This window comes from Pseudogymnoascus verrucosus, assembly GCF_001662655.1.
Source record: "Pseudogymnoascus verrucosus strain UAMH 10579 unplaced genomic scaffold scaffold_5, whole genome shotgun sequence".
Lineage (NCBI taxonomy): Eukaryota > Fungi > Ascomycota > Leotiomycetes > Thelebolales > Thelebolaceae > Pseudogymnoascus > Pseudogymnoascus verrucosus.
Window position 1 is genome coordinate 546,244 of NW_017263656.1, and position 21,765 is coordinate 568,008.

General features: G+C 51.3%; 8 protein-coding genes across 8 annotated transcripts; 3 read left to right on the forward strand and 5 right to left on the reverse strand.

Moving 5' to 3' along the window:
• Window positions 1–69: 69 nt before the first annotated feature.
• Window positions 70–1,828, reverse strand: VE01_01873 (uncharacterized protein; the record flags this gene model as incomplete). The annotated part of the gene is made up of 3 exons (XM_018271388.2): window positions 1,206–1,828; window positions 342–1,153; window positions 70–268 (listed from the first exon to the last, which is right to left on the reverse strand). The coding sequence occupies exons 1-3, from the start codon at window positions 1,659–1,661 to the stop codon at window positions 70–72; spliced, it is 1,467 nt and encodes a 488-aa protein (XP_018133800.1). The 5' UTR covers window positions 1,662–1,828.
• A 106-nt stretch (window positions 1,829–1,934) lies between these two features.
• Window positions 1,935–4,169, forward strand: ABD1 (mRNA cap guanine-N7 methyltransferase). The gene is made up of 2 exons (XM_059463396.1): window positions 1,935–2,398; window positions 2,582–4,169. The coding sequence occupies exons 1-2, from the start codon at window positions 2,254–2,256 to the stop codon at window positions 3,919–3,921; spliced, it is 1,485 nt and encodes a 494-aa protein (XP_059320003.1). The 5' UTR covers window positions 1,935–2,253; the 3' UTR covers window positions 3,922–4,169.
• Window positions 4,170–4,172: 3 nt separating this feature from the next.
• VE01_01875 (uncharacterized protein) lies at window positions 4,173–5,815 on the reverse strand. Its single transcript, XM_018271390.2, has one exon. It carries the CDS (start codon window positions 5,669–5,671, stop codon window positions 4,343–4,345), a length of 1,329 nt encoding a protein of 442 aa, XP_018133806.1. The 5' UTR covers window positions 5,672–5,815; the 3' UTR covers window positions 4,173–4,342.
• Window positions 5,816–5,896: 81 nt separating this feature from the next.
• Window positions 5,897–8,990, forward strand: VE01_01876 (uncharacterized protein). The gene is made up of 2 exons (XM_018271391.2): window positions 5,897–6,551; window positions 6,605–8,990. Exons 1-2 carry the CDS (start codon window positions 6,082–6,084, stop codon window positions 8,733–8,735), a joined length of 2,601 nt encoding a protein of 866 aa, XP_018133805.1. The 5' UTR covers window positions 5,897–6,081; the 3' UTR covers window positions 8,736–8,990.
• Window positions 8,991–9,316: 326 nt separating this feature from the next.
• On the reverse strand, window positions 9,317–10,707 carry VE01_01877 (uncharacterized protein; the record flags this gene model as incomplete). Its single annotated transcript, XM_018271392.2, has 2 exons — window positions 10,012–10,707; window positions 9,317–9,951 (listed from the first exon to the last, which is right to left on the reverse strand). Exon 2 carries the CDS (start codon window positions 9,887–9,889, stop codon window positions 9,317–9,319), a length of 573 nt encoding a protein of 190 aa, XP_018133804.1. The 5' UTR covers window positions 9,890–9,951; window positions 10,012–10,707.
• Window positions 10,708–12,207: 1,500 nt separating this feature from the next.
• On the reverse strand, window positions 12,208–14,473 carry VE01_01878 (uncharacterized protein). The gene has a single exon (XM_018271393.2). It carries the CDS (start codon window positions 14,110–14,112, stop codon window positions 12,430–12,432), a length of 1,683 nt encoding a protein of 560 aa, XP_018133809.1. The 5' UTR covers window positions 14,113–14,473; the 3' UTR covers window positions 12,208–12,429.
• A 559-nt stretch (window positions 14,474–15,032) lies between these two features.
• On the forward strand, window positions 15,033–19,763 carry VE01_01879 (uncharacterized protein; the record flags this gene model as incomplete). Its single annotated transcript, XM_018271394.2, has 3 exons — window positions 15,033–15,380; window positions 15,438–18,784; window positions 18,844–19,763. The coding sequence occupies exons 2-3, from the start codon at window positions 15,457–15,459 to the stop codon at window positions 19,761–19,763; spliced, it is 4,248 nt and encodes a 1,415-aa protein (XP_018133808.1). The 5' UTR covers window positions 15,033–15,380; window positions 15,438–15,456.
• A 203-nt stretch (window positions 19,764–19,966) lies between these two features.
• VE01_01880 (uncharacterized protein) lies at window positions 19,967–21,662 on the reverse strand. Its single transcript, XM_059463397.1, has 2 exons — window positions 21,122–21,662; window positions 19,967–21,060 (listed from the first exon to the last, which is right to left on the reverse strand). The coding sequence occupies exons 1-2, from the start codon at window positions 21,597–21,599 to the stop codon at window positions 20,033–20,035; spliced, it is 1,506 nt and encodes a 501-aa protein (XP_059319996.1). The 5' UTR covers window positions 21,600–21,662; the 3' UTR covers window positions 19,967–20,032.
• Window positions 21,663–21,765: the final 103 nt, after the last annotated feature.

Consider the following 21,765-nt stretch of genomic DNA (forward strand, 5'->3'; position numbering starts at 1 on the left):
CTGACGTCCATTCATATCATACACTATTCACCATCTAACCCCCTACTCCCCCCCGTCTACCCCACTCATCTAAGCCCTCTCACTCCCCCTCAGCCTCACCGCCTGCCCATACTTCTGCAACTTCGTGATCAGCTGATCCCCCTGCTTGACCACATCATTATACTGCTTATTCTTATCATCCGGCCTATTCGTCTCGATCACCCCCTTCCCCGTCACGCGGTCGATCGTACAAGGGATACGATCCGCCGCGATGAACTTCGCCAGGTCACTATATCAAAGATCCGTTAGCACATCCACTCTCAAAAATAGCCCTAGTTAAAGCGGGGAGGTGGGGTTCTTACCGATCGAGGAAATCCACCGAGACGCCAAAGTCGTTAGCCATGCTCTCGAGCCCTACGACGCGATAGCTCTGCAGCAGCTGCTGGTACGCGCGCAGTCGCATCTCGCGCACGAACCACCCGCGGTGCTCGTACAGGTAGCGGTCCTGCGTGAGGAAGCTCTCCTCGACGGCCGCGAGCGCGCCGAAGAACGAGCGGTAGCTGCCCGTGTACAGGCTGCTGACCAGCTGCGCCAGCGGCGAGAAGTCAACCGGCGCCTCGGTCTCGGGGTGGTCGGCTGACCCGGAGCCGAGAGTCGTCAGGTTGACGGCTGTCTTGGCGTGCGAAGGCGCGTCGTGCATGTCGGCGTCGCTGTTGGATCCGGGGCCAGCGGAGAGAGCGCCGGAGAGCGCGGAGAGCTTGTCTTCGCCCTCGCCGAGGATGGCTTTGATTTCGGGGGCGTCAACGACCTTTGACTTGAAGTCGACGCGCTTGAGTGATACGGAGCCGGCGAGGACTGAGTATACAACGAGGTTGGAGTAGGAGCACAGCTCGTAGCTGGTGAAGGTGGAGAGACTGTCGAGGAGGAGAGGTGCGGCCTGGTTGTAGTCGCGCACGGTGAGGAGGTGCAGGCCTTCGTAGGCCTTTAGGCGGTTGCGGCGGTCCCAGTCACCTCCGCTCTCCACCAGGGTCGATGCTCGCTCGACTTGCTTCTTGACGAGGACCTTGTCGCCGTAGAAGAGTCCAAGGCGGATAATCGCGAGGACCAGGTCGATCTTTGTGCCCAACACGCCCGTCTTTTCGAAAACTGCCTCGTAGCCTGCAATTGCCTTGTCCTAGATGTAATAGTCAGCATCTTCTCGTACACCTTCCTGCCATAGATCATACCTTATCACCAACTCGTGCGTAGAACTCAGCCCTCTTCCCCCGAGCTGCCTGGATCTCTGTCTCGCCAGCCTGCTCCTCAGCATCCTCTTCCTCCTTCTGGAACTTCTCCAGCTCCTCATCGTTATCCTTCTTCAGCTTCTCATACAGAGCCTCGTCCCACGGTAGGTCAACCTGAGACACGGCGTTCTTGCTAGTCACCATTCCCACGCTCGGTTTCCGTCCCGCAGGCTTGGTCGATTGTGACGACGTGCTCTGGCCCGATCCATTTAAGACGCCCTCTGTAGGATGTGCGAGGTACTTGTACAGCGGCGCCATCTTGTGTTCGGAGATGGCATCTTGAAGGCTCTTGAGGGAAGCTTGCTGTACGGATTTTGGCGCGGCTGCGTTTGTGAGGGTGAAGATGTTCTGGGCGAGAGGGAGGAGGGGGTATTTCGCGTATTGCGGTTCGGAACCCATGGTGAAGTTCGAACCTGGAGGTGGAGAGTTGGGTCGGAGATGGTAGAGATTGGGGACGCGGTTCGATTGTGAGGTCGTGGGTGTGTTTGGTGATGCTGTAATCGCCTTTTGGGCCAGAAGCTCACAAGCTCACACCGCGAGGCAACACTAGCGCCGCGTATCCTGGGACGTGTGTGGAATGTTGACAGTTTTGTGGCCTTGGTTTCAAGGCTTCAATATAACAACTTACGGAGACAATGCAGCTTCAAAATTGCAGAAATAAGCGGTACATAACAGTAATTTCGAGCGTGGAAAGTGTTTATAGAAACTACTTATAATACCAGTGCTCTTAATTACTCTTAATCACTTAAGGCTGTTGATTATTACGTTACAGCCTCTCGCAGGTGAACTGTCCACACTTCCTTCAGCCGTGTTCCATATCCTAGCACGAGGCTACTCTAGCCTTAGGCTTAACGACAATTACTGAACCTTTGATCCTCAAACTGACAAGACAAATACAAATAATTTACAACTCACAATTTACAACTTACTTCTTACAATTCAATTCTTATACCAATACATCTAAAGATATCAGACCAATCTGAAGGCCAAAATGCCTTCAGATGCCGCTGTTGAGGTCTCTGAACCTCAACCGCAACCCTTCAATGCGAACAAGCTCGAACCCGCAAAACGAAGGAACAGAACAACCTCATCCGCAACCTCCACACCCACCCATGTGAACTCAGATCACCCTGAAGGTGAATCCAACCCCCACGACTCCAAATCCAAAGGCCCCTACGAACCCCAACCCGAGCCCTTCGACGCCACCAAGCTCGAGCCCGCACGCAAGCGCCGCCGCTCCTCCATCTCCCCTTCCCGCTCCACGCCCCGCCGCGAGGAGCGTCCCTCCTCCCCCAAACCCGCCGCTGACGCGCCCCCAGCGAACACCGGCGACGACGAAGAAGACCGCCCTCGCAAGAAACGCCCCACGGGCCGCGCACGCATCACCGACTCCGAGCGTGACGAGATCCGCCAGCGCCAGCAGCAGCGCGAGAAAGAGCAGCGCGACGCCGTCGCAGCACACAATGCGCGCGGTATCCACGATGCAGTGAGACAGCATTATAACGCCGTGCCTGAGCGTGGCCGCGACTGGCGCCGCACGGACAGCCGCATCAAGGGCCTGCGTAGCTTTAATAACTGGATTAAGAGCACGATTATCCAGAAGTTCTCGCCGAGTGAGGACTTCACGCCTGGTGGACAGCAGCCGGAGTATGGTGCGCCGCCAGTTAAAGGACTATTGGTGCTAGATATGGGGTGTGGCAAGGGAGGAGATCTGGGGAAGTGGCAGCAGGCGCCTCAGCGTGTGGATCTCTACGTCGGTCTCGACCCTGCCGATGTGTCTATTGGACAGGCACGGGAGCGCTACAGCCAGATGGCTAGCCGTGGCGGCGGTGGCAGAGGTGGCCGTGGTGGACGCGGCGGGTACAACAACCGCCCCCCACCCCGCCTATTCCACGGCGAATTCGCAGTGCAAGACTGCTTCGGGGAGTCCATTGAGAAGGTGCCCATCGTGCGGGAAGTCGGCTTCGATGCCTCGGGCGGCCCTTCCCGCTTCAGCGGCGGCCAGTTCGACGTCGTCAGCATGATGTTCGCGATGCACTACGCCTTTGAGTCCGAGCAAAAAGCTCGCATAATGCTGAAGAATGTGGCTGGCGCCCTCAAGAAGGGGGGGAGGTTCATTGGCTGTATCCCGGACTCTGATGTTCTGAGTGCGCGCGCAGTGGAGTTCAATGAGCGCCAGGCTGCAAAGAAGGCCGCGGCGCCGGCGCCGGCTGAAGGCGCAGAAGAGGGGAAACCCGCTACTGCTGTTGCTAATGGCGCTGCGCCAGCGGATCTGGACGAGGGCGAGATCGCCGAGACGGCCGAGTGGGGTAACGACATCTACCGCGTGCGTTTCGCGGGCCAAACACCCGCCGACGGCGTGTTTCGCCCTCCCTTTGGGTGGAAGTACAACTTCTTCCTGCACGAGGCCGTCGAGGAGGTGCCCGAGTACGTGGTTCCCTGGGAGGCGTTCCGTGCTATCGCTGAGGACTACAACCTCGAGATGCAGTATCACAAGTCTTTTGGGGAGATCTGGCGTTCGGAGAAGGACGATCCAGTGTTGGGCCCGTTGAGTGAGAGGATGGGTGTTCGGGGACGAGGGGGTGGAGGCTTGTTGGTGAGTGATGAGGAGATGGAGGCCGCGGAATTTTATGTGGCATTTTGCTTTTATAAGGTGTAGGTTGTAAGATTCTGCTTGGTGGGATTTGCATTGGTTGGTGGAAATGGATTCATAGCGTTGGCAACTCAAATCTGGGGCCATGCTTATACGATAGAGAAAAAAGCGCACTCATACTCTGAGAATCAGGCAGAAGGTAGCTTTTAAGGGGTGGTGGAATCCTTACACACGGCGTTTCGATACAGGAAGCATAGCATATGGGTGATTTTTGCGAACTCTAGTCACTGACCTGAAAATACAAAAACATTACGAAACTCCATCTCAGCCAAAGTGTAATGTGAATTGGCTATACGCCAGTCTCATAAAATATTACACGTCCACAAAAATAACAAACGCTGCCGTCAGTCATGCATCTATAATGGTATCAAGTCCCCCATCCGCCAGGCCCAAGCCCAAACGCCATCAAACCCATCCCAATCCCATCTTACATCTGCGTCCCCGCCACCTGCACCTCCTCATACCCATCAAACCCTTGATCCTTAGAATCCATATCCACATCCACCGCCTGCCCCTCCTCCTCTCCCTCACTCTCCCCCTCCGCCGCCGCCTCCGCAGCCTTCGCCCTCTTCACCTGCCTCTTCACCATCTCATCCTCATAAAACTCCCCCAACTCCAGCATAACATCACATCCCGAGCTCGGACACTTCAACTTCCTCACACCCGGCCCGCGATTCCGTCCCCTCGCCTGCGAATTTTCGTAAAATACCGTCGCGCCTCGTTCAAACATCTCTAACAACGCCGATTTCTCAAACGTATGCCGGCACACGCGGTTGCTATATGGGACCTCGAATAGCTTCAGCGTCAGAGGACACTTGAGACTGCTCACTGCACCCGCAAACACGAGGTCCTCGTCGCTCTCATCGCCATTGTTCGCCGCGCCGCGCGTAATACGGCCCTGTGCGCTCGCCTCGGTCGTCGATGGGAACCACGCCGATGATGGAGGCAGGGGTGGCGCGTTGGCACCATGGTGCGAGGCGTCGTGCACGTGCTTCTTGAAGGTCTGGTAGTCGTTGTTGTCAGCGTAGCGTGCTCGCATCGATTTCGCGGCGTACTGCGCTGCGGCCGCGGCTTGTGCTTCGGCGAGGAGCTCCGTCACACTGGGGGTATCTGCTCCGGCGTCGGCGTCGGCGTCGGCGTCAGGGACCTCGAAGTCTGGGTCGTCCGAATTGTCGTCGTCCGAGCCGTCTACTGCGCGGCGCCTCCTCGGGTTGCGACCCTGGTGAGGCCGCGGCGCTGTAGCTGCCTTCTCCGCAACGCCCCTGATCAGGCCTTCTTGTCTCTTTAACTCCTCGGAGTAATCGATCAGCTCCCTTGTCGCCAGTTCCGCCTCCTGCGTCAGCCTCTCCACCTCAGCCTCTAGCTTCGCGACCCGTTCCTCCATCGCGACCTCATCCTCCGTCTTCTCCATCTCCCCCTCCTCATCCTCCCGTTGCGATTCCCTCGCTTTCCTCCGCTCAACCTGCCGCTCAAGCTTCATCCTGGCCAGGCTCAGTGTGTCATTGCTCTCCACCGTCGCGTTTGAGAGCGTCGTGATCGCTGTGGCGAGGTGCTTGCGGTACTTCCCGTAATCGGTATCGTCGACGAGTGTGTTGAGTTGCTGCTTTGCTGAGAAGGTGAGGGGGTGGACTGGTGGTTCGTAGGGGGGTAGGGCTGAGCGGGATGCGGAGGAGGATGCTTGGGTGCGAGGTGCGGCGGGGGAGGACGCTGCTGCGTCTTGGTTTGTGCGCGAGACAAGGCGACGGCGTGAGGACATTGCGAGGAGGTGATGATGTGTAACGATAGAGTAGCTCTAGTTTAACCTCAAATTATAATGAAAACGTTGGTATACGTGAAGAAAACGAGGGTCTTGTTGGCTGTCATCGGTCCCTGGCGATCGTTTGGTGGCGGTCAGTTTCCCCAAGGTGGGAGACGCGACTTTGGAGTGGGACACGCGATAATTAATTAAGCTGCCACCTTGCTGACTCATCACAATTAAACTATCACAGATAACCTTCACAACTGCGCCTCTTGCGATCCTTGTCCAGCTCAGCCTTCAATGGGTTTTAAATAAAAGATAGGATATCTCATAGAGAATTAGACTACGGCATTTGACTTTAACACATTGAATGATAGCTTGCCTTGTCATAACACCTACCGTTTGTTGATTGCCAGAGATAACCCACGATGGATCCAATTTCCGCCATGGGCTGCGCGGCCAGTGTGATTCAATTCGTCGACTTTGGAAGGAAACTGGTCTCCGGAAGCCTTGAGATCTATCGCTCCGCTGATGGGATGTCAGCAGAGCATGTTTCAATAGGAGATATATCGAAAGGCCTTTCCGAGCTCATTATCCCACTCCGCGCAAGATCAGACACTCGCCTTGACAATGTGAGAAATGCCAACAAGAACCGCTCCAAAGAGAAGCTCAGCGTGGCGGAGAAAGAACTTAACCGGATTTGCAAAGATTGTGACGATATGGCCCAACAACTCTTACAAGAGTTGGACAAGATGAGACTTCATGGCGGGCAGAGGAAGTGGGGGAGTTTCAGACAAGCACTCGGCAACATGTGGAATCAGAGTCAGATTACTGCGCTTGAAAAAAAACTAGAACGCATCCGCAAGCAAGTCGACACAACCCTGTTAGTCTGTCTACGGTACGTCTAAGAAGCTATCCTCCTGGCCCGCTTATACTTAATGTAGATTATAGCGAGCGTGTAGATGCGTTATCGGACAATGGAGCCTCGCGCCTTAATGACGATATTATGCAGGTCTTAAAAGAAAATAGGCAGTGGGAGGCAGACTTATTAGATGAGATCTCTAAGAATAATTGGCACGCTGAAAACCCAAAGGATATGTCGACGTTCTCAGCACACTTGGATAGATCCGTCAACCAGGAGAGTAAGGCACAGTTCTGTCGCAAAGCTATAGCTTTTCTCAGATTTCCGAGTATGAGCGATCGCCATGAGAGGATATGCAAAAACCACCGAGCGACATTTGATTGGATCTTTAAGGATCCGAGCATAATAGATAAACCATGGGATGATTTTGTTAAGTGGCTATCGAGTGACAATAGCGATGCCATATACTGGATAACCGGAAAGGCTGGATCCGGAAAATCAACATTAATGAGATTTATTAGTGAAGATCCACGTACTACGAAGCATCTGAAGCTATGGGCAAAAGGGGATCCCTTGGTAATTGGAAGCTTCTTCTTCTGGAACTCTGGCACAGCAATGCAGATGTCGCGGATCGGGCTAATGCAATCACTCCTATATCAAATGCTACGGGGTCGCCCAGAACATATACTGAAGATTTTTCAGACACGGTGGGAAGCTTATGATTCACTGAGGGGAGGTTCCTATCCGTGGACATGGACCGAGCTAAAGCAGGCATTTCAACTTGTGCTCTTAGACAAGAGCTTGCGCTTTTTCTTCCTCATCGATGGCCTGGACGAATTTGATGGCCAACATCGCGAACTCGTAGACCTCATTATCAGCGCTAACAAGCTCTCAAATGTTAAGATATGCGTATCTAGTCGTCCTTGGCTTGTCTTTGAGGATGCCTTTGAAGGCCATCCCAGCCTCTTGTTAGAGCAGCTATCGTATTCGGATATCAAAATATACGTTTGTGACAAGTTCGATGAGAATAAGCGGTACGTTCAATTGAAAAGCCGAGAGGGTAGATACGCAGCGGATCTAGTTGAGAGTGTTGTCCAGAAGGCTTCTGGAGTGTTTCTTTGGGTTTATCTCGTGGTAGACTCACTGCTGGAAGGACTGGATAACGCCGACAGAGTTAGCGACTTGCAGAGGCGCCTGGAACTTATCCCATCGGATTTGGAAGAGCTGTTCGATAAGATGCTAAACAGTCTCGAACCATTTTATTTCAGTCACGCATGTCAGCTCATTCAGATTGTCAGAGCTTCCCAGAAACCTTTAACCCTCTTAGCCTTATCTTTTGCAGATGAAGATGGGCCTCTATCGGCTATACATGCTAAAATGGAACCTCTTAGTGAGGAGCAACGACTAGAGCGAGTTGAAATGATGAGGCGCCGGTTGAAGAGCCGGTGTAAGGGACTCATTGAAGCACCAGTTCGTCAGTCCAGAGCAGATTCATACGTTGAGTATATTCATAGGACAGCAAAAGACTTTCTTGAAACTCCCGATATCCGGGCCAAGATTCTACGGGGGACTGACAACCCCTTCGACCCTAATCGATCGTTATGCAACTCATATCTATTCCAACTTAAAACACTGTCGCTTACAGACATAAACAGCATATACTGTTGGTACCATCTTCCTTGGTGCTTAGAATATGCAATTCAAGCTGAGCTTTCTGGCGGAAAGGCGTTAATAACATATATTGACGAAGTAAGTCGAACATGCGAAGCGATTACTCTGCTATATACTGGACATGGTAACAAGCCCTGGGAGCCTTGGAGCAGCCATCTCTACGGGTCAATTCAGAACTTCATAGATCTCGCCGTCCGCTGCGGTCTTTACTCATATATGACTACCAAAGTTGATCGGCTGTCTCGAAAAGAACTGGCTTCTCTTCTCAAGACTTCCGCGGAAGCTAATGGTGTACTTTCCGAATTCGATAAGACCCAAGCCCTTTCTGAGAGACCCTTTCCAGACTTAGAGATGATCAGGTTACTTCTAGACTCTGGTGCTAGTCCAAGGCTCGCAGTTAACTGCGGTTTGAGGATGGATCAACTCGAAGGGTCTTTAAGAGATTTTATAAAATCATCGGCTAGTTCCCGGGTGGCGAGAACTAAGAGATGGTCTCGAAAAGTCGACGTTTTGTTTAAGGCGAAGAGAAAACCCCAGCTTGCAAGTTAGAAGTTTGGATAGATACTACGGTGGTTGTGAGAAGATCGGTTGCCATGGCTAATTTTCTTATAATTAACAGGCTACGAGTGCTACGTTTCGGGATGGCGTTGCTGGTTGAAATATATGCAGGTTTCATATTATTGAACTTTTCAAACAATGGCATCATTGGAGCAGGAATTTTGTGTTTTTCATATTCTTGTTTTGTAGAGGACAGAAATATATCTGAGATCTACGAATAATAAAGAATAAAACCATCGCTTGGGGGTTGGAGCACAGAATCGCTCCCACATCATAGTCTATAGCCTTCCCGCTCATTGACGGCCAGATTCCTTAGCATTGCATCCTCGGGAGCATTTGTATATAGTTCCTCGCTCGAATCAAACCAGCAATTTTTGAGAGTCCCCTAAGCTTAGCTTCCACTTTTAAATGTTGCTTAATTCGCTCATTAACTGTCAGATTCCCTTGGATAGCTTCTCTCCCCACAGTTGATGTTTGGGAGGGCCTATGCATACAATTCCTCGCCTGATCCGTTCATTGACTGCCAGCCCCCCTGAATTGCTTCTCATAGCAGGCTCAATGTTTATAAGAACCTACGCGTACATTTCCTCGCCCGGAGTCAATTTGACGCGTCTCTTCCGGTGATACCACGCTTCAGTACCACCCCGAAGCATCGCCTGCCACAGTCTCTGATCCTTGTTCTCATCGCTGCAAGTCTTTCCCCTGAACACACCATTGGGATTTGTCTCATTCGCGGCCCGCAGGAGCACAAGACACAGCGCATAGTGGTCGATCTCCACGAAGTTGGTTTTGTCAACGACGCCTGTTGCTGAGGTATAGCGCTCAGGGGCCTTGGAAATTCTCTGGGTGATTTGCTTCAAGGTTGGTGCTCTCTTACGCCTCATGCCGTCGACTGCTTTGTCCCATTGAAGGTCGATCCAGTCACAGACGAGTTCGTCGTAGGCAGGTTTGAAGGACTCGCTTGCCATCCATGCCTTTACGGCTGCTTTGTTGTCGAGCCCGAGAATATAGGCAAGGCGACCGTAACTCTGGTAATCATTGAATTTGACAGGATCGCGGAAGCCAAATGGCACCACATCTACCAAGACAGTTATCTCTGAGGCAGACATGGCGGCTTGGTCTTCTGCAATTGAAGGTGAAGCCATCTTGGATCGTAGGCGATGGACAAGGTCCAGGTCAAAGGGATTCTCACAGCAGAAATGTTAGACTGTATAATATGGTTAGCATATATGATCTAATAATATATTAATGTAATAATCAATATCACCTTGAAGAGCGAGCTGGGACCGTAAATTGTGAGGCGGTAGCAGGGAGAGATTGAAGACTTTGAGATCGAAAGGGTACCGGATTGAAAAGGCGAAGGTGAGTTTGTAGAACCGGTTGGAAATGCCGGAAGTGGATTTGAGAGCTGTATGACAGATATTGACAATTTTGAGGCCGTGAAGTTATGAGATCGAATTCTTCTTGGTTGGTGAGGTGGGAGCAAGGTTGTAAAGGCGTAATATCAAAAGCTTTGGAATTGAGAAGCGCGTGTTGATATTGCCGTGGCTGAAGTGGTCGGAAAGTCGGAGAAGGATCTGAATGCTGCTTGTCAAGGGATCGGGCAGTCTGAGGCTGTAGAAGTATGAGACCTGAAGCTTGAGGATTGAACCTGAAAAAGTTGAGAGAAGCTGAAGTGATCGAAATGCTGGAGACGGGTCTGATTGTTGTGAATTAAGAGATCAAACAATCAGAGACTGTAAGAGTATGAAAATAAGAACGTCGATCTTGAGAGGGTGGGAGGAAGTTTGTAGTCGCTGAAGTTTATAAATGATAATGGCGGATCGTATGTTGAGAGAGACCAACCAAGCAGTCAGAAGTTATAAGAATCAGCCTGGACACCTCAAGATTGAAAAAGTGTAAGTGAGGCTATAGGGGCTGAAATTTGGAAATTCCGCTGACTGATCTGAGTGTGCAATAGAGCGATCGAGCAGTCAGAGGCTGTAAGACAGAATATGAAATCGAACCCCCAAGATTGACAACGTTCGGGTGAGGTTATAGAAGCTGAAGCTCAGAAATGCCGATGATGGATTTGAGTGTTGTAAATAGAGCGATCGAGCAGTCAAGGTATAAGAAAGAGTATGAGATTGAATGCTTGAGATTGACGACGACGTTCGAGTATGGTTATCGTGGCTGGAATTTGAAAACGCCTACCGACGGATCTGAGATTTGTATATCACGAGATCGAGCAATCGGAGAGTGAAAAGCATACTCAGATTGACAATGTGCAAGCGAGATTGCAAGTGCAACAGTTGTGAAGATATCAAGAACGCATCAGAGTGCTGACAGAGTTGACCTTCAATGGGAGTTGATAAAGACAATGGCAACTGTGTGCGTGCTGACAGAGAAAGCCTTGGATGAAAGTCGATGAAGTAGAATGGTACATGCTTGCGGAAAATGAGAGTTCATCGAAACCAGCAGGAAGCAGTGTCCGCAGAGGTGTGGGGTGGCAGAGGTGACGTGCCAGTAATTGAAAAACATAGAATTGTGAAGCTCGAGGACCAGCGGCCTGAGGGGGTGGATTTGAAATCCGTAATAGCAAGCTGAAAGTTGATTTAAACCTCAAATAACAGCACCCGTGGTGGCACATGAGGTGGCAGAGGCGAGCTGCCCTCCGTTGTCCGGAGAAGAAAAATGGTATGGCATGGTGGAAAAGAGAGTTGATCGAAACCGATTGGAAGCAGAGCCCATGGTAACGCTAGGGATGGCAGGGGCAGCATGCCAAAAAATTGTCGTTTTGGAGTCTGAAAAGGCTTAATATCTCTAGTCCAGAGGCTAGAGGGGTTGGACAAAAATCCTAATAGTATTAGCTGGAAGTTGGTTTTGAAGTCTGAACCGGCAGGTCAGAGTAGACGGTCTTAGTCAAGTTTGTCGGTCTAGATTTTGATTCGAAGTTCTGAACGGGCACCTCAGAGTATTAGACAGTGTTGGTAGACGATTAGTGTTGATCTAACTCAATACGACAGAGCGCCCATGATGTATCGAGTAGCAGAGAGGCAACCTGCTAGGAACTTGTCGAAAGAAAGGGGGGGAAGGTCGGAAGTTGAAATTTGGTTAATACAGCCGGAACAGCGCCGAGCGTGAAGACGAAGCAGAGGTGACCTGCGAGGGTTGCCAATAAAAAATAAAACGTTGCAGACGTGAGGACTGCGGACAACTTGTCGTGATGGGTTGGTTGGCAGAGGTGACGAACCTGTTAGGAACTTGTCATGAGGGTGCTAGAGGTAAGTCAGTGGGAGCTTGTCATGTTGATGGCATTGCGAGGGTGACAGAAGGAAGGTCGATAGGAAGATATAATGGATATACACCTACCTACCAGCCATCAATGATGTAGGTAGGTAGGTGCACGTTAGTGTTTCTGGTTGTGTCCAAATTTGTCAAGATTGTTGTGCTATGAATTGTTGTGAAGTGGAAAGTTGTGAAGTTATGGAAATTTATTTGTTTATATATAGGAAAATTATATTAGGTGTCTCGCAAGGTACCGCGCTAGATAAAGGTATATGCAATAAAATAACAAACACCACTCTGTACTCGTGCCGCTAAAGGTTTGAACAAAGGCCGATATAAAAGCTTTCCTTCAGGGAACGGTCACCCACCAAACCCGATCATTACATACACCACCTCCCCTTCCAACAAACCTATCCCTTCAATTCCCAACCTTCGTCTCCTGCGTCTCCTCATCATCCCCAGAGTAGGCGTACTTGCTCCTGGCCCTGATCTCCGCTCCATAGAAGTAAAACAGGAACGGAATACCACAGCACGCAAGCGCCAAGAACGCAAGCAGCGAACTAGCCCACTGATACCCGAGGCGGGCATACATCTGGTTGGTGAAGAGCACCGTCGAGGCACCCCAGAAGGAACGAATACACGTCTTCGCGGCGAGCGCTGAGGCGGCCTGGTGCTGGTACGAGTCGACGATGTAGTTGTTGGCGGCGTTGTAGAGGAAGATGAAACCGAAGCCGACGGGGAAGCCGGCGAAGGCGGGTCCGGCCCAGGAGACGTGTGGGTAGGAGGTCCAGGCGAAGATGAAGAGACCGATCGGGACGAACCAGCAGGAGACCATCATGGGGATTAAGCGGGTCTCTGCGGGAGGCTTGCCGTTGTGCTTTTTGACCAAGGTCAGGTAGTGCTTGTTGACAAGTGGGGCGCAGGCGGCAGAGCAGAGGACGCCAACGGCGAGAGGGATGAACATTAAACCTGTCTTGCCGGCATCCCACCCCTTGCCTTGTTGGTAAACGACTGGGTAGGCGACGAAGAACATGTAAAGGAGACCGTAGAGAACGGACATGTAGACGGAGATGAGCAGGACGATAAGTTCGCCGAAGAGAAGCTGGAATGGTCGAATGAGGAAGTTGAGGAGGCGGTCAGAGAATGGGCGCATATCGAGATCTTGCTCGGTGACATATCTCTTTCCGGAAGATTTGGAGAGTTTCTCAGCACGGCGCTTGAGGATGGTTGGCGCGTATGTCTCGGGAACGGTGAAGGTGATCAGCACCCAAACAGTACCGGAAAGGATAAGCTGGATCCAGTAAAGCCAGCGCCAGCCCTTGGCGTCAGCCAAGTATCCTCCAACGAGGGGACCAATTGCGGGGCCGATGAAGGGAGCAGCCGAGAAGGCAGCCATAGGAACACCGCGCTCTTCGTTCTTCCAGCAATCAGCCAGGGTGCCTCCAACAAGAGTCATGGGAGCAGAAAAGGCGATGCCGTCGAGGGCTCTGAAGACCATGAGTGTTGCTATATTCTTTGAGACGGCGCATGGAATAATGAAGATCACGGCGACGAGGAGAGTCGAGCCGTATATGACACGACGGCCATAGATTTCCGAAAGAGGCGCGAATATCATAGGTCCAACACCGAAACCAATAACAAAGACGGTGATCGACAGGAGAGCGACCTCCTCAGAAACGTTGAATTCTTTTGCGAGCCCCTCGATATCAGCTGTGATAACGCTGGAATTGAAGGCTACCACGAAGCAGGTGAGAGCCACACACATCGTGCACCACCACTTCATCGCCTTGGACCAATTCTTTGGGTTGTCCTTGTCGTCTGGTGTGAAGGCGACGACGGAATATGGGGTGCCATCAGCGGAAACTCCAGTCTCTGTTACTCCATCCGGCTCGTCGTGGGTGTACTCGCGGAGGTTTGCATTTCGGCTCAATGTTCGATATGGCAAATTGATATCCAAATTCGGATCTCTGACTTCCTTTTTCGACTCGCGGGTTGCAGAACGGCCTAGTCCTGATTGCCGTGTGTTGGTGCGGTCGATAGATATAGGTTCGAATGTGGTGGAGGCATGTTGCCCTGGCATTACAATACCTTCTGCCGCCATGCTGCCTATTGAGTTTGGAAGCTTGGATAGGGGGACAGAAAGAAGCAAATATATGAGAGTAGATTATATGCTGTATTGGAATAATAGAAAAGACTTCAGGAGTGGGTTGGGTGGAACCTTATATACCCAAAGGGTGAAAATATCATAATGGTACGGAATTCTACTGTACCTGACACTTCGGACCTGAACCGCACTTGCTTCAGGGACAGTAAGATGCCTCATTGGCAAATATAAGTGGATATGAGAAATATCTAACAGAGATTGGTGAAGACATCGGTAAGACGGCAGCATGACCAGGCCTGGTTGTCCTTTAAAAGCGTCTAAAACCGGCATAGTGACGAAGAGAGACGCCCATTTATGGGCCCTCCGAAGCTCTAGTGCCACCGAAGAACGGGAGTGGCGATGGAAGTCACTTTCTGACATTACCGAATACTCCCGGCGCTCTACTATCCAATAGAAGATGGTATCTCGGCGGCAAGGCTACTGCTCATTCTCAGCCTCATGAAGCTTATATAAGTCTTCAACCTCGTCGTTGCCTTCGCCAGCTGCTCCAAACTGCGGCCAACGCCAACTTACAACATTTGGCAGTATACAAGTGAACAAAAACCCTTTAAAAACTCTGATATACAAAGCACTGCCGTATTTTTCCGTTTTTATGGTAATGCAGGTTTTGTGATCAAAACTCTGTAACATAGCTGGTCCAGCCCTTTCGTAAACTTGACGACAGACATTTGATCTGCCCAATCATTATCTCATATTCAGCATTAGCGCCGGCTCATAAATATTTTCGGAGCGGGTAGATTGTGGTCTGTGCTACTTGGGTCCCATAATTCTCGGTTCTGCTCCGGGCTACCGACGGGGTCAAATCTCGTGATATGTCCAGGCCTCCATCACGTGAATTGATGTCATACCTTTATGAACTTCAAAGATTGGTGCTGGTCTTATTGGTGTATAAGACCGGCGGCGTTGAGTACTTCATATTCACACGAATTTACGTGCGGTATAGGTATATTTTCTTAGTGTGGAAGTAGTACTTGTTATGCCACCATTTGATACTTTGGCCTCTCATAATGACAGGAGGGGTATACTTCTGCCACGCACAGTTTTGTATGACCTCAGAGGTATCTGTTAGGCCTGGGCCGAACCCATACTTTCTGACTATTCGAAGCTATAGCTTAATAATGGCCTCCATAGCTGTTGATAAGGGAAGCTCTGCTTCATCATTGCAGCCCTGCTCGACATGGACCCTGTCCGTTGAAGAGATTCGAGTGCAGTATATTCATTCTCCTTTTTATAATTATAGAATGTTAAAACCATCACCTCAGGCAAGGCGACGTGTTCAATATGGCTGACCAAAATATCGAGCGATTGATGAGCCGCATGTTCGGACATGGACGGCAAGAAACTTCCGAAGAAGAGAAGACAAGGCACGTTGGAGTGGTATTCAGGCACTTGACAGTCAAAGGCGTAGGGCTTGGGGCAAAGATACAACCTACAGTCGGCGATCTCTTTATGGCATTACCGCGAAAGATTGGAGCTGTTTTCAGCGGGAATAAGAAAGCCCATGGGGGACCGCCGATACGGACAATCATCAATGACTTTAGCGGTGTCATCAAGCCAGGGGAGATGGTCCTGGTGCTTGGTCGTCCAGGGAGTGGTTGCTCAACCTTTCTGAAAGTGCTTGGGAATCAAAGAGCTGGCTTCAAGAGCGTCGAAGGGGACGTGTGCTATGGAGGAGAGTCAGCAGCAACCATGGCCAAGGAGTTCAGAGGAGAAGTGCTATACAACCCCGAAGACGACCTCCACTATGCGACATTAAGCGTCAAGCGGACTCTAGAGTTTGCGCTCAGGACAAGGACACCAGGAAAAGAGTCGAGGATGGACGGCGAGAGCCGCGAACAATACATCAAAGTGTTCTTAAAGGCGCTCACACAGCTATTCTGGATCGAGCATACACTGAACACGTTCGTCGGCAGCGAGCACGTCCGTGGCGTATCGGGAGGAGAGAGGAAGCGTGTTAGCATTGCCGAAGCTATGATAACGAAGGCTTCGACACAGATGTGGGACAATTCTACAAGAGGCCTCGATGCGTCTACAGCATTGGAATATGTGAACAGCATCCGGACATTGACCACAATGGCCAAGATATCGACGGCTGTGGCCTTATATCAAGCTGGAGAAAGTTTATACAAAGCGTTCGACAAGGTATTATTAATCGACGAAGGTCGATGCTGCTATTATGGCCCAGCAGACGCCGCCGTCGAATATTTTGAAAACCTCGGGTTTGAGCGCCCCGAAAGATGGACAACAGCCGATTTCCTCACCTCCGTCACTGACAAGCACGAACGGCGGGTGAGAGAGGGATGGTACGATAGGATACCCAAAACCCCTGAACAGTTTGAGGCCGCTTTCCGCGGAAGCGAGATCGAGAAAGCAAATTGGCGCGAACTGGATGGATATCAAAGTCTTGTTGAGGAGCAGATTCGCAGGAGAGCCGAGGCGATGACGAAGAAGACTGCGAAGAAGAATTATACGCTCCCATTCTACCTACAAGTTTTGGCGTGCACAAACGAGCATTTCTTCGTTATGCTGGGTGATCGACAGACTTTGATTGGGAAATGGAGCGGTATCCTCTTCCAAGGTCTTATTGTTGGCTCGCTGTTCTTCAACATGCCGAAAACAACACAAGGTGTGTTTGAGAGAGGGGGTGTGATGTTTTTTATGCTGTTATTCAATGCTCTCCTTGCTTTGGCAGAATTGACTGCTGCGTTTCAAAGCAGGCCTATCATGATGAAGCACAAGGCCTTCTCGTTCTACCGTCCTGCGGCTTATGCCATTGCTCAAGTTGTTATTGATTTGCCTTTAGTTCTTATCCAGGTCTCTATATTTGATCTAGTGGTTTACTTTATGTCTAATCTCCAGCGCACACCAAGCCAATTTTTCATTTCTTTGTTAATTCTTTGGACCTTGACTCTGGCTATGTACTCCTTCTTCCGTGCCATCGGGGCCTGGGCTGGTTCTCTAGATGTTGCAACTCGGTTTACAGGACTTGCCATCCAAATATTTGTCACATATACGGGGTATCTTATTCCCCCGAAAAAAATGCGGCCCTGGCTGTCGTGGCTTCGATGGATCAACCCGGTTCAATACGGCTTTGAGGGCCTAATGTCCAACGAGTTTTACAACCTCGAAGTCCAATGTGTTCCTCCAGTGCTCGTTCCAACTGGCCCCGATGCGCGGCCTCAGTTCCAGTCATGTGCGCTCCAAGGGTCGGAGCCAGGGAAGACCTCTGTTTCTGGAAAGAATTATATCATGACGGGTTTCGACTATACCAGGTCACACCTTTGGCGAAATATCGGAATCATTATCGGCTTCTGGCTATTTTTCGTTGCTCTCGCGGCGCTGGGAATGGAGCGACAGAAACCTAATGCTGGTGGTGGTGCAGTTACAGTCTTCAAGCGCGGCGGAGCTCCAAAAGCTGTTGAGAAGGCCATCAAGGAGAAAGACGCCAATGGGACCGACGCTGAAGCTGGAAGAGAGAGCTCAGACGACAACAGGGATGAGAGACCTCAAAATTCCGGTGGAGGAATGAGGGAGGGAATAGCGAGGAACGAAACGGTCTTTACCTTCCAGAACGTTAACTTCACAATTCCTTACGAGAAAGGGGAGAGAAAGCTACTTCAAGGGGTTAATGGTTATGTAAGACCTGGCGAGCTAACAGCACTGATGGGCGCCAGTGGTGCAGGGAAGACAACTTTGCTCAACACGCTCGCGCAGAGAGAGGATGCTGGTGTTGTCACTGGTGATTTTCTAGTAGATGGGAGACCGCTTCCCCTGTCGTTCCAGCGTTCCACAGGCTTTGCTGAGCAGATGGATATCCATGAGCCTACAGCCACTGTTCGTGAAGCATTTCGGTTCTCGGCTCTGTTACGCCAACCAAAGGAGGTTCCGAAGAAAGAGAAATATGAATATGTCGAGAAGATTATTGACCTGCTGGAAATGCATGATCTAGCCGAGGCCATAATTGGAGAGATTGGACATGGGCTTAACCAAGAGCAACGGAAGAAAGTCACGATTGGAGTTGAGCTTGCCTCAAAGCCGGAATTACTACTTTTCTTGGATGAGCCGACGTCCGGACTGGATAGCCAGGCTGCGTTTAATATCGTGAGGTTTCTACGGAAGCTGGCTGATGCTGGGCAGGCAATCCTCTGCACCATCCATCAACCGTCTGCAGTCCTATTTGAGGAATTTGATGAACTCCTACTTCTCAAATCTGGAGGACGAGTTGTCTTCCATGGTACGCTGGGGAAAGATAGTAAGGATATGATTGAATATTTTGAAGAGAACGGCGCCAAGGAGTGCCCGAAGGATGAGAATCCGGCAGAGTACATGCTGGAGGTAATCGGCGCAGGTGATCCCAATTACGACGGGCCTGACTGGGCGGATATTTGGGAGAAATCAAAGGATGCCAAGGATAGGCAGGGTGAGATTCAGAGGCTGGTCCAAGACCGTCGACAGGCCACGGCAGGGCACGGAGGGGCCAGGAAGGATGACAGGGAGTATGCTATGCCATATAGCACGCAGATCTTGGCTGTGATTAAGAGATGCTTTATTGCCTACTGGCGAACCCCCCAATACTTCTTTGGGAAGCTGGTTCTTCATATAATTACTGGTATGCACCAACACACCCCAGTCCAACACTTTGCCATAAGCTAACACCACAACCCACAGGTCTCTTCAACACATTCACCTTCTGGAAACTAGGCAACTCAAGCATCGACATGCAATCCCGCCTCTTCACCATCTTCATGACCATGACCATCGCCCCGCCCCTAATCCAACAGCTCCAACCCCGCTACATCTCCTTCCGCGACGTCTTCAAATCCCGCGAATCCAAATCCAAGATCTACGCCTGGCCCGCCTTCACCCTCGGCGCCATCCTCCCCGAGCTCCCCACCTCCCTCTTCTGCGGCGGCATCTTTTTCTGCTGCTGGTACTTTGGTGTCGGACTCCCGCTCGGCTTCCCCGCTGGGTATGTCTTCATGATGATCTGCCTCTTCGAGATCTTCTACGTCGGCTTCGGACAGTTCATCGCTGCAATGGCACCAAACGCCATGTTCGCTTCCCTCCTCATTCCGTTCTTCTTCCTCTTCATCGTCGCCTTCTGCGGCGTCGTCGTCCCGTACCCGGCGCTGCCTAGCTTCTGGAGAAGCTGGATGTACTGGCTAACCCCCTTCCACTACTACCTCGAAGGCCAGCTCGGCGTTGTCACAAACAACATCCCCGTCGTCTGCGACGAATCCGAGTTCGCGCGCTTCCCTCCTCCACCCGGCATGAGCTGCGCGTCGTACACTGACGAATTCGTGGCGCGGATGGGCGGCTATGTGCAAGTTGGTGCGGGGGGCTTGTGCGAGTACTGCCAGTTTGCGAATGGGAACCAGTTCGCGAAGGGGTTTAATGTGTTTTATCGCCATCGCTGGCGTGATTTCGGACTCATGTGGGTGTATGATGGATTTAACTTCATTGTAGTGTTCTTTGCGACGTGGATGTTTTTGGGGGGGGCGATGAAGATTAAGAAGGCGTTGAGTCCGAAGGATAGGAGGATTGCGAGGGAGCAGAAGAGGGCGGCGGAGAGGTCGAGTGAGGGGTGAGGGGTGGGATGTTTTGTAATTTTATTGTAGTTTTATTGTAATTTTATATAGCTCCATCTGGATCGAAATATTTATATTGTTTAATAATCATAAGCTTATTCAATATACCCCGCAGACTTCAGACTTCAACGATGGGTTATTATGGTAGTAAGCGATATAAATTTGTCTACGCAGCTTCATTCGCATCAATAAACGCCGCATTATGCTCATTATGTATTATTAATATCCCATTCCACCTATTCACACACCCTCAAATCTTTTCAGAGCATTCAAGCTCTTACCTTCCTACTCTCCCGCCGCCTCACCCACACAAACCACCCCGAACTGGCAAACGCCAGCGCGATGCCTACCCAGCTATACATCGGCATCCTAAACTTCGCCAGCACCGGGATGAGAAACGCATACGCCGGGATAGTCAAGAAATTCGTCGTCAACGGACTCGTCGCCAGCACGAGCAGCACCGTAGCAGTGAACACGCAGAATGTGCCTAGCGAGCCGCACAGCATCATGAACCAGTGCCACGGCCGGTCGAGGAAGTAGATATTGCGCGCGATATTGGGCAGCTCGCCTGAGATCAGGACGAAGGGGAGGGAGACCATGATGGAGAGTAGCGAGACGTGGTGCAAGAGCGTGTATGTGGTGCGCGAGCTCGTAGGGTCACGAGCGCGCTCGGGCGACGGCGCAGAGAGGTTCTGGTAGGTTGAGTAGAGGAGGACGGGGAAGAGGGCGGCGCAGAAGGATGAGATGACACCGGCGAGCACGCTGTCCCAGGTTACGCGGATGTTAGAGCGGCAAGAGCCGACGAGGAGGTTCAGTGTTGCGGAGAGGGTGGCGGAGAGGAGGGGGATGGAGTGTCGGGTTCCTTTTAGGAGGGAGTCGGCGAGCGCGGTGAGGGGGACTATGCCGATGCGCGTGAGGACGTACATGGGGAGTTCGGAGTGGGCGTAGGAGATGGTGCTGAGGTGGATCTTGAGCACGTAGATGATTGCGAGGAGGATGGTTTTGCGTGCCACGGCGCGGTCGAATTCAAAGGGACCGCCGCCGGCAATGCCGGAGCCGGCTTTGGAGAAGATCTTGGAGATGAATCGGGGGAAGCGGCGAGGTGTGCGCTGCGTGTATGTTGTTGGGGGAGGCTTGGTGAGGGCGTACGAGGGCGCCACGAGAGCGGCCAGGCCAGCGTTGCTGAGGTACCGGCTAAAGAGCCTGGTGAAGCCAGCGAAGGCCCAGAGGAAGAAGTGGCAGCCGACGAGTTCGATAAATGTAGTCGTAAGCGGATACGGGAATTTGTAGACACCGGCTGGACATAATAGTTAGTTTACTTGATCCAGCAGGACGAGATCATACAGAGGGGAACATACTGAGCAGGACCAGCCAGTTGATCACCATGAGCCCTATGGCCGTCCCCATTAACCATAAACACATCAAGCTTATGTAGACACTCCATCCCCTCGTTGTAGCAAATAAATATATGCCCAAGCCACCCTGTGTCAAGAAGCCCTTCCAGCCGGTGGGCCGCTGCCGTTGCGACAAGAAGCCTCCCCCACCAGACAGGTCACCCAGGTCGTCTTCTCCCGAATCTGACCCCTCGTTGGATGTCCAGCCCGTGGATATATGTGGAGATGGCGTCCTCGATATGTTTATTAGGGGCAACGAGCTGGGAACCAGCTCTGGCTGGTTATAATGTGCCATCCTGTCGCTTTCGTCAGAGCTTCGACGCCCTCGCTCGATGTCTGTGCCGGGTGTAGTCCAGGAACGGGTTCCCTCTGGTAAGAGGTACTGTATAGCAGGTCGGAAGAGTGTTGAACTTATTGTATTGTGCGCCGAGAAGGTGGGCATGTGAAATTATATGTATTAGTACAGGATCATACCAAATAGGCAGAATTGAAGTTGAAGTTCATGATCGTCGTCACTTAAATTTCCCACTGTAGTCCCCTGAGCCCTTGTAAGTGGTTCGGTACCTAGGTACAAGCGCCGCGGAAACCTTAACGGTGCACGAGCCACA

Excerpts from the sequence above, each read along its gene's own strand:
- ABD1 (XM_059463396.1), top strand. The coding sequence starts at position 2,254 with ATGCCTTCAGATGCCGCTGTTGAGGTCTCTGAACCTCAACCGCAACCC. Across the intron at positions 2,399-2,581 it reads GAACTCAGATCACCCTGAAG|CGAACACCGGCGACGACGAA; the intron begins GTGAATCCAACC and ends ACGCGCCCCCAG.
- VE01_01875 (XM_018271390.2), bottom strand. The coding sequence starts at position 5,671 with ATGTCCTCACGCCGTCGCCTTGTCTCGCGCACAAACCAAGACGCAGCA.
- VE01_01876 (XM_018271391.2), top strand. The coding sequence starts at position 6,082 with ATGGATCCAATTTCCGCCATGGGCTGCGCGGCCAGTGTGATTCAATTC. Across the intron at positions 6,552-6,604 it reads ACCCTGTTAGTCTGTCTACG|CGAGCGTGTAGATGCGTTAT; the intron begins GTACGTCTAAGA and ends TGTAGATTATAG.
- VE01_01878 (XM_018271393.2), bottom strand. The coding sequence starts at position 14,112 with ATGGCGGCAGAAGGTATTGTAATGCCAGGGCAACATGCCTCCACCACA.
- VE01_01880 (XM_059463397.1), bottom strand. The coding sequence starts at position 21,599 with ATGCCCACCTTCTCGGCGCACAATACAATAAGTTCAACACTCTTCCGA. Across the intron at positions 21,061-21,121 it reads CAACTGGCTGGTCCTGCTCA|CCGGTGTCTACAAATTCCCG; the intron begins GTATGTTCCCCT and ends TATTATGTCCAG.